The sequence below is a fragment of the Tursiops truncatus genome, chromosome 3, assembly GCF_011762595.2.
Source record: "Tursiops truncatus isolate mTurTru1 chromosome 3, mTurTru1.mat.Y, whole genome shotgun sequence".
NCBI lineage: Eukaryota > Metazoa > Chordata > Mammalia > Artiodactyla > Delphinidae > Tursiops > Tursiops truncatus.
The window spans coordinates 165,146,804-165,159,415 of record NC_047036.1 but is presented as its reverse complement, the minus strand read 5'-3'; the positions used below and the strand labels follow the sequence as shown (position 1 = coordinate 165,159,415).

At 60.5% G+C, this 12,612-nt stretch overlaps 1 protein-coding gene across 1 annotated transcript; it reads left to right on the top strand.

The window, feature by feature from the left end:
- Nucleotides 1–201: 201 nt before the first annotated feature.
- On the top strand, nucleotides 202–10,773 carry RAB11B (RAB11B, member RAS oncogene family). The gene is made up of 5 exons (XM_033854444.2): nucleotides 202–379; nucleotides 7,384–7,579; nucleotides 8,444–8,637; nucleotides 8,989–9,069; nucleotides 9,728–10,773. Exons 1-5 carry the CDS (start codon nucleotides 340–342, stop codon nucleotides 9,871–9,873), a joined length of 657 nt encoding a protein of 218 aa, XP_033710335.1. The 5' UTR covers nucleotides 202–339; the 3' UTR covers nucleotides 9,874–10,773.
- The last annotated feature ends 1,839 nt before the right edge of the window (nucleotides 10,774–12,612 follow it).

Genomic DNA, 12,612 nt, shown 5'->3' with positions numbered 1-12,612 from the left:
ATTGGCTACTCTCTCCGTCAATCCGTTTCATTCTTCCAGTTTTTCCGCCCCGCCTTCCAGATCTCGCCTGTGATAGGCTGGCGAGGCCGTCACTTCATAAAGGTCCGCATTCCTTCCGCCTTTCTCCAGGAGACCGAGAGAGAAGAAGGTGGATCTCCGGCGGCGCCCACCCCGGGGGCTCTGATTCCGCCTCTTATTGGCTTCTCTGGGTGCCGGTCGCTACGCCATCCATCGCTGATTGGCCATCCGGCCGCCACTCTGCGCGGCGCCGGCTCCGCCCCCGTCGGGTGTTTGTGGTGGGGCTGCGAAGTCGCCAATCCCGCCGGAAGCGCCAGGACAATGGGGACTCGGGACGACGAGTACGACTACCTATTCAAAGGTGCGGTTGGTGGGGCACAGACGGGCGAGCGGGCGGCGGCGAGGCGCCGGACAAGCACCCAGGCTGCGCTCCAGGCCTCTGGGCCCAGGCCGGAGCCCGAGACTTGGGGCCTGGCAGGCCAGGCAGCCGGGATGGCCAGTGCAGGCCGGGCTTGGTCAAGTTCGGGCCGAGATGCGCAGCCATGCGGGGCAGGCTGTCCAGAGAGGTTTGGGGGCCCGGGATGCTCCGAGGCGGGGCCAGGGCCCAGGGGGGTGGGGCCCGGGGCAGTGGGAGAGGCCGTTAGGGGCGGGGCATTCAGAGGGGGCGGGGCCTCCCCAGCATTTGGCGGGCCGGGCTGGGTGGAAAGCTCCCTTCGTGATGGGGGCGTGTCCGTTAGAGGCGGGGCTAGGATGTGGTGGGCGTGTCCAATAAGTGGGCTAGGGTGGGCGGGTGGGGGTGGTGCTCTCATGGAGTAGGAGGGGCCAGTCTTGATTGGTGGCAGTGCATCTGGGGGCGGAGCCCTGGAAGGGAGGGGCGGACAATGGGGGTTGAGGTGCGTGTGTGGCAGGGGTGGGGGTGTTTACCCTGGATTGGGGAGCAGAGTCGGAATTGCGTGTAGGGGCACCTGGGGTGGTGGCGGGGGACTGTGTGTGCTGAACCCAGGCCTGGTGGTTAACAGCAATAATTGTCTTAACTCTTAGAGCTCTTGAGAGCGCTGTCAAAGCACCTGCACTTTTCTAAGCACTTTACACACATGAATTCATTGAAATCCTCAGCACAACCCTGTGAGATCTATATTATCCAGCATCTCTCTTTATGGACCTGGAAACTGGAGGGACAGTTTAAGTATTAAAGCAAGATTTGAACCCAGACCACTTAAGGAGTGTATCTGGGGGGGCTTGTGGCCAAGATCTGGGACTGGGGTTGTCAGACGGTCTCCTCCAACCTGCTGGAGGATCTTCCCTGCCAAGGCAACAGAGGACTCTAGGAGCCTCAAGTAAGGCCTAGGAAGGTCAGGCAGCTTAGGGGTCACTGACTTTCCAGTACCTTCTGTGCCACCCTAGGCTTTGGCCAGGTCTTGTGCTGCTGTGCTGGGCTCCCTGGCTGGCATTGGTCACCCTTGAGAGCTAACCCCTGGATGCACACAGGACACCTTTGCCATGCTGCCTGCTGCGTGAGGGTGTGCTTCCCATGCCAGCCATTGACATCTTTCCCTCGTTGGGGGAGCTTGGCCATCCCTGGGAGTGTGGCCTGTGTGACACTGTGTGTCTATGGTATTATCCCTGGTTGGGTCTGGGGTTCTGGGGACCTTGGGAATGTAGAAAATGGGATGGAGCACTTCCTACCTGGGATATCCACATGGTAAAAGGTTTCTGGGCAGAACGAGTCCCCATGCAAAGGTCTGGAGTTGTCACACAGCACCATGGGCTCGAGGAGCTGCCTGCAGGCTGATAGGTTGCTGCCAAGTGAGGCTGTGTGGTCGGCAGGCATTGGGCCCAGGCCCTTGTGCCGACTGAACCTTGGGGTCTCACTTTAGAGGCAGAGGAAGCTCTGTCAGGGCCTTGGGGACGGATGATAGGTGGACTGGACGCCAGTCCTGCTGCAGCTGGTGCCTGTCTCTACCCAGCCCACCCTGAGGCAGCTGCTCCCCAGGTCCTGGCTGGCACCCACCTGGATGTGTTACTACAAGGGCAGGGGGCGTTCCTCCTAGTGTTTCCGTGGTCATTCCCCACTTGTTATTTTCAGCCGTTTGCTGTTGTAAATAACCCAGCTCCAAGTGTTTGCACGAGTCATCGTTTGCCCTTTGGGTTATTTCCTTGAAGTATGTTCCCAGAAGTCCAGTTATTGGGTCAGGGGCAAGGGAGCAGGCTGTGCGCTTCTCAGGATTCATCTCCGGAGTCCTCTTCCTGGAAACACTAGTACCACAGCTGGTGTGGGGGGGGGGGCGGGGGCGGTGCCTGCCTGCCCCGCTGCCCTCTCCCACTGGGCTCCTTTTCTGAGTAGAGCAGGTGCCCTGCTGACTGTCTCAAGCCAGGTCAGAAGCGAAAGTGTAATTCACAAGGTCAGTGTTTACCAAACGGGTCCTCTGACTCACTTTCACACGTAACGCCTTGTTGGAGGACCCTCTATTATCTTTTAATATTTGTTTGTTTGTTTTTATAAATTTATTTTTAATTTTTGTCTGTGTTGCGTCTTTGTTGCTGTGCACATGCGGGCTTTCTTTAGTTGTGGCGAGCGGGGGCTACTCTTCGATACAGTGCGCGTGCTTCTCATTGCAGTGGCTTCTTTTGTTGTGGAGCACAGGCTCTAGGTGCATGGGCTTCAGTAGTTGTGGCACACAGGCTCAGTAGTTGTGGTGCATGGGCTTAGTTGCTCTGCGGCATGTGGGATCTTCCCAGACCAGGGCTTGAACCTGTGTCCCCTGCATTGGCAGGTGGATTCTTAACCACTGCGCCACCAGGGAAGTCCCCTAATATTTGTTTTTAAATCCACTCAGTTTTTGTCTCACTTAAATAGGAAAAGGAAATTCTTTCTGACTCATAGAAGGAAGGAAGGAAGCCAGCAGGTAGGCAGGCCGCCACCATGGCATCACTGGCCATAAATATGGCAGGTAGACTGAAACGTGAATACACTGCACCCCACAGACCCTCCTGAGACCCCGTGGCCTGCAGAGGGTCAGGCCTAGGCAGTACAGAGGTGTCCAGGACACAGCTGTGCCAGAAGGGTTGACAAGGACCAGAAGGGTTGACAAGGACCGGTACTCTCACCGTACATCTCCCCAGCCCTGCTGCCTGGTGCGGGGAGTCCTTCAGGAGTGGAGGGGGGCTGTGATCCTCTCATCCCCCATCCCGTGCCCAGCCTCCCCCAGGCTTCAGTCACCTTCCCCAGGCCCTGCCCTGGGCACAGAGGGACCACACCTCTCACGTGGGACGCTGGCTGCCCCCTCTCTAGCCTTCCCACCACTGACTTGCTTTTTTTGGCAGCCACGTCACAGGTTGGCTCTCCTGACCCCCCAGCAGAGGCCAGCAGATCCCTGTGGGTGTTCCACCCCCCCCCCAGTCCCCGTGTGGCTTGTTTTCCTCCCTGCTCATCCCCCGCCCCCGCCAGGAGTGAGGCTGTTTATTTGTACCTAATTATAGATCCTCACATTTATCCTGCTAACATTTTATCCTTTTCAGCGAGGGGCCATTTTCCCAGCCTGCCGATCAATCCCCGGGGGCGCCCCAAACTCTCCTCTGATGGACTGGGCGGCAGGGGCCACAGTGCGAGCAGCTAGGTCCCCAAGGGCCACCAAGGCCTTCCCAGAGCTCCCACCACTCACTCACTCCCAGGGAACAGGCCGGCCCCAGTGCTCACCAGGTGCTCCCGAGGCAGCCTCCTGGCTCTCTAGCCTGAGCAGACCTCACACCTGGCCGGCTGGTCTGGGACCCGAGCACACCAGCTCCCCCCATTATGAATGGTGGCCCTGCCTGTGCCCCGGTTTGGGGCACCTGTCCTCTGCTCTCTGATTCCCCCGGGGAATAGCTCCTGGGGGGAGGGGTGGAGCCCTGCTCTGCCTGGAGTCGGGGAGCCGAGCGCCCCCAATGGCCACTCGGTGACCTGAGTGTCAGAATGGGGGCCCCAGATGTGCCACGCTGTCGTGGGGCGGGCCCGAGGACCAAGGGCTTCCAGGAGCTGCCAGCTCTTTGTTTTTGCCAACTGGGCTTGCCTGCTCTGCCAGCCAACTGGTGTGCCCAGGGGGACCGTGTCCCGGCCAGTGATGCCACCAACTCCTGTGGAAATGCTGGGGGCTGCGTCCTCAAGGGCCCTTTCTTTCCCGGAGACAACAGATGACTTGTATCTTCGACAATGCCATTCTCATTCCCAGCCTGCACACGGGACCAGCCCGGCCGCTGCCCTGCTGGCCACTTCTGCATTGGGCACCGCGTGCCAGGGACCGCGGGGGCAGCCCCGCCTCCCCGCCATTTGTCCGGGCAGCGGCTGGTGGCCGTTGTTCTGCTCTGGCCTCCACTGTTCTCACTGGGTGACCTTGGGCCAGGGAACTTGGTCACTCTGTATTGAGCGTCTCCAGCTGTACACGATAACATGAACATCTGTCGCTGGGGTGGCCCTGAGAGCTCCGTAACAAAGCCTTTAGGGCTGGGCCCGGCCTGAGGGCTGAGGAGATGGTTGGCTGGGCCGGGGCAGAACCCCGATGTGGCAAAGGGGATCCCGAGGCTGGACAGCTGGACAGGGCTGGGAAGGGAGTGAGAGGGTGGGGAGGATACAGGCAAGGGCCCAAAAGGACCCTCCTCCTCATTTCCTGTTCTGTTCCTGAGGATATGAGAAGTATGTACAGACCTCCCTGGCTTTGGCCAGCTTCCTGCAGCTGCCATGGGCACGAGGTGACAGGGTGAGAGTGTGGACAGTCAGTCCAGTCATGGCCCCACTGGCATGGCTGGGCGCCCTTGACCCTCAGCCCCAGGCCCATGTCCATTCACCTCTTTCCACCTTTCTCTGAAGTCAACTTGGCATTCTTATGCTGGGTGCCCCCAGTGTCAGGGGAGGACGCTGACACTGTCATCACAGATGTTGTGGGCTAGGCCACGTGGTGGTTTGGGAGAAGAGGAGAAGCCTGCACCCAGGGATTTTGAAGGACAAATAGGAGTTTGCTAGCTACTCTAGGGGTTCAGGATACCCCAGATGGTGGGAGAGGAGGAAGCTGAACCCAGACCCCTGAGCTCAGCCCTGGATCCAGAAAACCTGCGTTCACATCCGGCTGGACCACTCTCCAGCTGGGTGGCCCTGGGCAAACTGCTGGTCGCTGCGCTTGGTTGGGGGATGGGAGTGAGCCTGCAGTCATGCATGGACTCAGAGCCCAGCTCTGCCTTTGGTGACCACGTGCCTTAAGCTGGTCATTCCCCCGTCTGCACCTCAGTTTCTCATCTGTAAAATGGGTCATGTGATGCATATGTGAGATGATGGCACGGGACGTTCTTCCTGTTCTTGTTGTTCTTGGCTCTAAAGCAGCCTGTCCAGAGAGGGTGCTGGGTCCTGGGGGCTGCCTGGCCCGCCCCCTCCTTACTTGTGGCCCAAGGATGGTGTCCTGGCCATCTTCCAGTGTCGGGGGAGGTGGGCCTGGGAAGCTCCGCCAGCCACTTTGGCGTTTGTTCATTCGACAGGCATTGCTCAGGTGCGTCCCGTGCGCCGGGCAGTGCACCAGGTCCTGGGGATACAGCAGGGAACCAGACTGTCTGAGATGGCTGCCCTCGAGGCAGAATGACAAAAAAAAAATCTATAAGGGAAACCTGGTGAGTGTGAGAGGGTAGGGAGAGCTATGGGGGAAAGGTAGGGGAGGGGAATGGGGAGTGTTGGGGGGAGTGGGTTTTGGGGTTTTTAAAAATATATTTATTTATTTGGCTGTGCCGGGTTTTAGTTGCGGCGTGCGGGATCTCGGGATCTTTAGTTGCGGCATGCCAGCTCATAGTTGCAGCGCGCGGGATCTAGTTCCCCGACCAGGGATCGAACCTGGGCCCCCTGCGGTGGAAGTGTGGAGTCTTAACCACTGGACCGCCAGCGAAGTCCTGGGAGGGGGGTTTTAAGAGGATGGCTGCAGGGAGCCTCCTCGATCAAGTGCCATCCGAGGGGCCACACAGAGTAGATGAGGGCAGGAACCTGGTGGGTACCCAGGGAAGAACACTCCAGGCAAAGGGTAGCGTTGCAGGGAGGCCTGTGTGTCTGGAGCAGAGTGAGCGAGGGAGAGAGAGGCAGGAGGTGAGGGCAGGGAGGGGACGGGGCAGGTCATGCACGGCCCTGTGGGCTGCCAGAAGGACTTTGGAGGTGGGAGCCCTGGAAGGCTGTAGGCAGAGGAGGGATGGGACCCACGCAGGGTGCTCACAGGCACCCTCTGGCGGCCAAGAGGAAAACAGCCTGTTGGCTGAAGCTGAGAGTAAATGTAAGGGCGGGCACCAGGGAGGAGGCTGTCACAGCAACAGGGAGTGACGGGAGTGATGATGGCCTGGGGTCAGGGAGCAGTGAAAGTGGTAAGAAGCAGCAGGAATCTGAACACGTACACGTAGAAGTTCTCATCAAGGAAAAACTTTACATCGGGGCCTTGGGTGACCAAGTCTGCAGCCCCCGTGGCTCCCCACGAGCCAGAGCCACCCTGGGGTACCAGAGCCTAAGGCCCACACTTGGGGGTCCCTGTGGTTTCCAGCTGGGACGTCGGAAAGAAAGGCTGTTTCTTCTGCACCGCACACACACCTATGCACACACTGACACGAGTCCCCATTGTGTCCTGGGTCTGAGCACAGCCCTCCAGGCCCGGGCCCCTCCAGGACCCTCCAGCCTAGAGCTTGGAGCGGCTGGGCCGCTAGAGGCAGGGCTTCTTCAGGTGGGGGCGGGAAGCTCAATAAAGGGAGGGATGGAGGGAAAGACCCGCCTATGCCTGCCCTGCTCTGCCCTGCGCTGCTCAGGAGGGCCCTTGTTCCCACCTCCCTGCAGGACGATCTGACCCCCCCACCCCCGCCCCGTCTTAGCGTACGAGATGCTGGCTGAGTTCTGATCCCAGGCATTCCCGTGTCCCCCTCCCTGAGGTGGCTCTTGTTACTGTCTCCCTTTTCACACCTGTGGAAAAGGCAGCCCAGAGACGTTAAGTGACTTGCCCAAGGTCACCCAGCCCTGGGGCTTTCTCAGGCATGCCTGGCTGCCCAGGTCACCAGGGCACTCTGGAGGTTTGGGAGTTGATGGATCCCCAAGCTGCCTTCTGCCGGGATGCCTGGATCCCTGTGTCCCATCAGAGCAGGGGCAACCCTGCTCTGAAGGACCCTATTCGCTTCTGTACCAGGAAGCGTGGTTCCTCGGGCCAGTGGCCCCAGGACAGCTCCAAGTCTGCCCCGTCACTGGCTGTCGCGTGTCTGCAGCACCCGGAGCGCCACTGTGAAGGTTCTGTGGGTGGACGTGGGCAGCGCGTGGGGTCTTGGCTCGGGGGCGCTGCCCCCCTCTGACCCAGGGAGGCTCACTCGTATCCCTCCCCGCCCCCACAGTGGTGCTCATCGGGGACTCGGGCGTGGGGAAGAGCAACCTGCTGTCGCGCTTCACCCGCAACGAGTTCAACCTGGAGAGCAAGAGCACGATCGGCGTGGAGTTCGCCACCCGCAGCATCCAGGTGGACGGCAAGACCATTAAGGCACAGATCTGGGACACCGCTGGCCAGGAGCGCTACCGCGCCATCACCTCGGCGTGAGTGGCGGGGCCGGGAAGGCCGAGGGCCCCAAAAGATGGGTAGGAGTTGGGCTGGGGGGGGGGGCGGGGGAAGGGGAGAGCACAGACCTGAGAGCAGGGGGCGCAGGGTGGAGGGACAAGACCCCCAGGAGCTGTGGGACCCTCTGAAAGGCCAGTGCCCAGGCTTGGTCAGGCTGTGACCCCAGGTGGGCATGTCCCACAGCCCCTCTGACCCCTGGCGTCCCACTGAGGCACTGCAGCGTTGCCGGGTGCTGGCTACACGGTGAGGGCTGTTATCAGGCTCTGCCCGCTCCCCAGCCTGCCTGCTCGGCCCGCCCTGCCCAGCCGTGTTCCCAGCCTGCCTTTTCCAGGTGCAGCCCTGGCACCCCTGGCCCTCCTGTGCCACCCCACCATCAGGACCCCCTCGACTGCCTCTTCCCTGACCCTCCCAACTCCTGACCCTTCCCTGTCAGTCACTTGCTGTCTTCTGGAATCCCTCCACCAAGGCCTGGTCACCTTCTCGGCTCCTCGATCCCTTGGAGTGGATGTGCGTCCATCCATTTCCTTGGTGCTCTGGGCGGGCAGGGCCACGGCAGGCATTAGAGCTTCTGCCCTTTCCCTGCATAGTCACTGTTTTCCTCCTCCCCTTTTGATGGCTGATCCCGTGGGTGTCTTCTGATCCCAGATCCCAAACCTCCCTCCTTAGGCCTCCCCATTCCTGAGCTGAATCTGGGGAGTGGAGCCGGGGCCTCAGGACACGCACCCCTCCCTCGAGGCCCTGATGGCCACCCCTCGGGCCAAGGAGCCACTGCCCACAGAGCCTGGGGGGCCCCCAGGGACGCGGGCTCAGCTCACGCCTGGGCCCTGCCCCCATCCCTGCAGGTACTACCGTGGTGCCGTGGGTGCGCTGCTGGTGTATGACATCGCCAAGCACCTGACTTACGAGAACGTGGAGCGCTGGCTGAAGGAGCTGCGGGACCACGCCGACAGCAACATCGTCATCATGCTGGTGGGCAACAAGAGCGACCTGCGCCACTTGCGGGCCGTGCCCACGGATGAGGCCCGCGCCTTCGCAGGTGAGCGCACGCCGGGCCAGAGGGCATGGCCAGAGGGCTGCTAGGTGTCAGTCCGGGCCATCTGCTCTGGCCAGGGCCTCTAGGTGCCACACTTCTGAGAGCAAGACTCTGACTGAAGCATCCGAGAAGCATCTGGAATGCAGGCAGCTCCCCTGCACCAGGTGCATCTTCCCTGGCCGTGCCCATGGCTGCAGGGGTGGGCATCTCCATCCTACCCCTTCGGCCCCAGCCCTTCATTTCCTGGGCCAGGTGAGCGGACAGGCAGCCACGGTCCCCAAGAGGAGGGTATAGGGGACCACCCTCCCCCGCTTCCACCAGCTGACTCACCTGGGCAAATATTCTCTCTTTCAGAAAAGAACAACTTGTCCTTCATTGAGACCTCAGCCTTGGATTCCACCAACGTAGAGGAAGCTTTCAAGAACATTCTCACAGGTGGTCACAGGGCCCAGCTGGGATCACAGAGGGTGGGCGTGGGAAGGGCACCAGCCACACGGGTCACGTGCTCCAGAACGCAGCCCCTGAACCTTCCTTCCTTAAAACTGCTGTTCAGTCTGGACACGAGGACAGACAGGGCACCTTCCACAGCGTGAGGCCAGATCCCACCCCTGCTGGCACTCAGGGCACAGAGACCCTCTCAGCCCAGCTCCCGTAGATGGGCCCTGCCATGGCTTCACTAGAGAACAGCCCACAGGGTCAGCTGGGGAGGCAGGTGGCCTCAGGGTCCCAGAGCCGCTGGGCTTCTGGGAGTTTCTCCTGAGGGAGGAGGGCCTCTGATCTTAAAGAATGCGATACCTGTGCTGGGACTTACATCTGCAAACAGATATGGGTCCTTCCCTTGCTGAGTACACAGCCAGCATTGGGGATGGGCAGGGAGCCTCCAGGAGCCCAGCCCATGGCATGGCTCCCCCTGACGTGATGGGGGCGCACAGGGCACAGTGGGAGCCTTTGGAAGGGGTTCCAACTCAGCATCCAGGGCGCTACCGTGAGGAGGTGACATCCAGATGAGTCCTGTGGGAGGGGGAGGTAACCGAGATTGGGGGCACACAGTGCATTCACCCTGTGTCGTTCTCCCCGCCCCCGCCCACCGCAGAGATCTACCGCATCGTGTCACAGAAGCAGATTGCGGACCGCGCAGCGCACGACGAGTCCCCCGGAAACAACGTGGTGGACATCAGCGTGCCACCCACCACCGACGGACAGAAACCCAACAAGCTGCAGTGCTGCCAGAACCTGTGACCGCCCCGCGCCTGGTCTCAGCGTGCGTGCACGTCCTCATCCTCTGCCCACCCCTCACTGCCCTGTCCTCCCTGCCCACCCCCTCCGCCCCTCTGTGACTGGCTCCTGCCCTCCCATCGAGCTCCGCACGAAGAACAGGAGTTGAGCGGCATCTCCTGTCCTGCCCAAGGAAAGCTAGAAGCCCCGGCTGCTGCACCTGCTGTCCTTGGGTCCCAGTGGGCATCTCAGCGGGGCGGGGAGGGGAGGGTGGCAGGATGGACCGGGCTGGCCAGAGGCCAAGAGGATGGGCACACCGAGCAGGCTTCTCCAGTTTTCCACGGTAGCCTCCGGGGAGCCATCGCCGCCCTCCCTCTCTGGCCAGCTGGCCCAGCTGGCCCCTGGTCCCCACCCAGAGCCCCATTCCAGGCTGAAGCCCGAAGAGCAAGGCGCCAGGGGCCAGGCAGACGGACACTCTTGGCTCTTGGCATCCCGCTCCCCCGCGCGCAGCCAGCAGCGCACATGCCTTCGACCTCTCCCGTGCGTGCGCAACTCCAGCTCCTGCCTGTAGATTTATGCTGGGAGAAGACCCTCTCCCCACCTTACCCTCCTTTTTGCACGCGGCGCGCTCTCCACCCACCACCCCCTCCCTGTGCCCTTCTCTCTGTCTTGTCTCCCTGTCTGGTCAGGAACCTGTTTGCAAGTGAAGCAATATCTCCGTGTTTTGTATATACAACCGCTCTTGTAGCCTTTGGTTTTTTTGTTATTGTAGAGAAACACAGATTCTTTATACACTTTGTAAGATTTATGCCAAACCCTAGCTCTCGATCTCTTATTCTTCCTGTGGCCCCTGCACTGTTGCCCCGATGCCTCGTTTCTCTCGCCCGGTTACTAAAATGTATAATCCGACTTCCTGTACAGAAACCTGCCGCTGCGCCTTTGTCTTCTTTCTCTCCACCAGGCGGCGCTCCCGAGCCAGGGTCCGTCGCTGCAAGCTCCAGCAGCCCTGGCTCAGCCCCACCCCCCACCCCCCACCCCCGCCCCGCGGACAACGCGGAGCACCCTGAGCTGACCACGGGGGTCCTGGGGTGGGTGAGGGTGTTGTTGGGTGGACCTTCTTCTTGCTACCCGTGTGGCAGGGAGGAAGGAAAGGCGAGGGCTTGGGCAGGTAAACTCCCTGGCCCTAGGACAGCCAGCCCTAAGACCAGAGGGTGCCCCTTGGGAAGGGGTGGGCTGTGCCCGCTGCTCCCTGTTCTCAGCCCCCCCCGGTTGGGTTCACTGCTTTCATCCACTGCCCACCCACCTAGCCACCACCTCACCTGTCACCTTGCCCAGGGAGGTTGGCGATGCCAGTCCCACCCCTGCTCCCTCCATCCCAGACTGACCTATGAGGAGGGCCCACGGTGGCGGGGGGGGGGGGGGGGGGGGACACTGGTGATAGAGGAGAAGCGCACAGGCCGGGGGGCAACTGTTGCTCTGCCCCTCCTCAGGACCCAGCTTCTCCCGCTGGTCCGGGTGGCAGGGCTGGCTTGAGGGCCACTTGCCACTGCCGAGGAGGCTTATAGCCATCCCCCCAGGCCTATATGGGCCCTCCACCCTACCCTGCACTGATCACATGACCCAATGTGTGTTTCCTCTCACCTGAGTTCCGGCAGCTGTTCTAGAAGCTCCAGCCTCTGGCTAAAGCCACTTGTGACCTTGACCCCTAGGAGAGCCACCAGAGAGGGGGATGCACGCCCTCCAGGCACTGGCTGCCCTGCCTGGAGGGATGGGCGAGCCCAGATACATCTCTCCCGAGGAGCTCAGAGCCACAGGGAATGTTCCGAAAAGGGGGGTGGAGTAAGTCAGGGTGTGTGGTCCAGGCCAAAGGGGTATCCTGGGCCAAGGACGTTGGTGGGAGAGCTGGGGGTCTGGCGGGAGCCGTTCGTAACAGCCCTTGGGGGCGCTGACTCCCCTGGGTTTGGACAGGGCAGGGCCTGGAGAGGGTGGGTGGTGGAAGGAGAGGTCGGGAGGGCCAGGAAAAGTGGTGAGGCACCCTGAAGGGTTTCAAGCAGCCAGAAGATGAAATCTGGGACTTCCCTGGTAGTCCGGTGGTTAGGACTCCGCGCTTCCACTGCAGGGGGCACGGGTTCATCCCTGGTTAGGGGAACTAAGATCCCGGATGCCCTGCAGCGTAGCCAAAAAAAAAAAAAAAAAAAAAAAAAAATCAAACCTTTCTTGAGCCTCTGTGATTGGCCAGCCCTGGGGCACATACCTGAGAACAAGAATGATGTGACCCTGTGCCCTTGGGTGTCACAGTACAGCGATGTTGTTTCAATTACTCTACATTCAGTGATTTACTAAGCACAGCGTGTTCTCTCTGTGCCAGGCACTTTTTTTTTTAATATAAATTTATTTTATTTACTTTTGGCTGCGTTGGGTCTTCATTGCTGCACACGGGCTTTCTCTTGTTGCGGTGAGTGGGGGCTTCTCATCGCAGTGGCTTCTCTTGTTGCGGAGCACGGACTCTAGGCGCGCGGGCTTCAGTAGTTGTGGCTCGTGGGCTCTACAGCGCAGACTCAGTAGCTGTGGCGCACGGGCTTAGTTGCTCCACGGCATGTGGGATCTTCCTTGGATCCCGCCACCAGAGAAGTCCCGGGAACCAGGTTTTTCACCATCACAGAAGGACTTTAGAAACATGTAAAGGGGCTGAAATAAACCTTGGTGTTGAATTCGAATTAGAGATATTGGTGTGCACTCATGGGTTTAAAGACATAAGATAAT

Coding starts and splice junctions, on each gene's coding strand:
- RAB11B (XM_033854444.2), top strand. CDS start 340: ATGGGGACTCGGGACGACGAGTACGACTACCTATTCAAAG. Junction 380..7,383: donor GTACGACTACCTATTCAAAG/GTGCGGTTGGTG, acceptor CCGCCCCCACAG/TGGTGCTCATCGGGGACTCG. Junction 8,638..8,988: donor TGAGGCCCGCGCCTTCGCAG/GTGAGCGCACGC, acceptor TCTCTCTTTCAG/AAAAGAACAACTTGTCCTTC.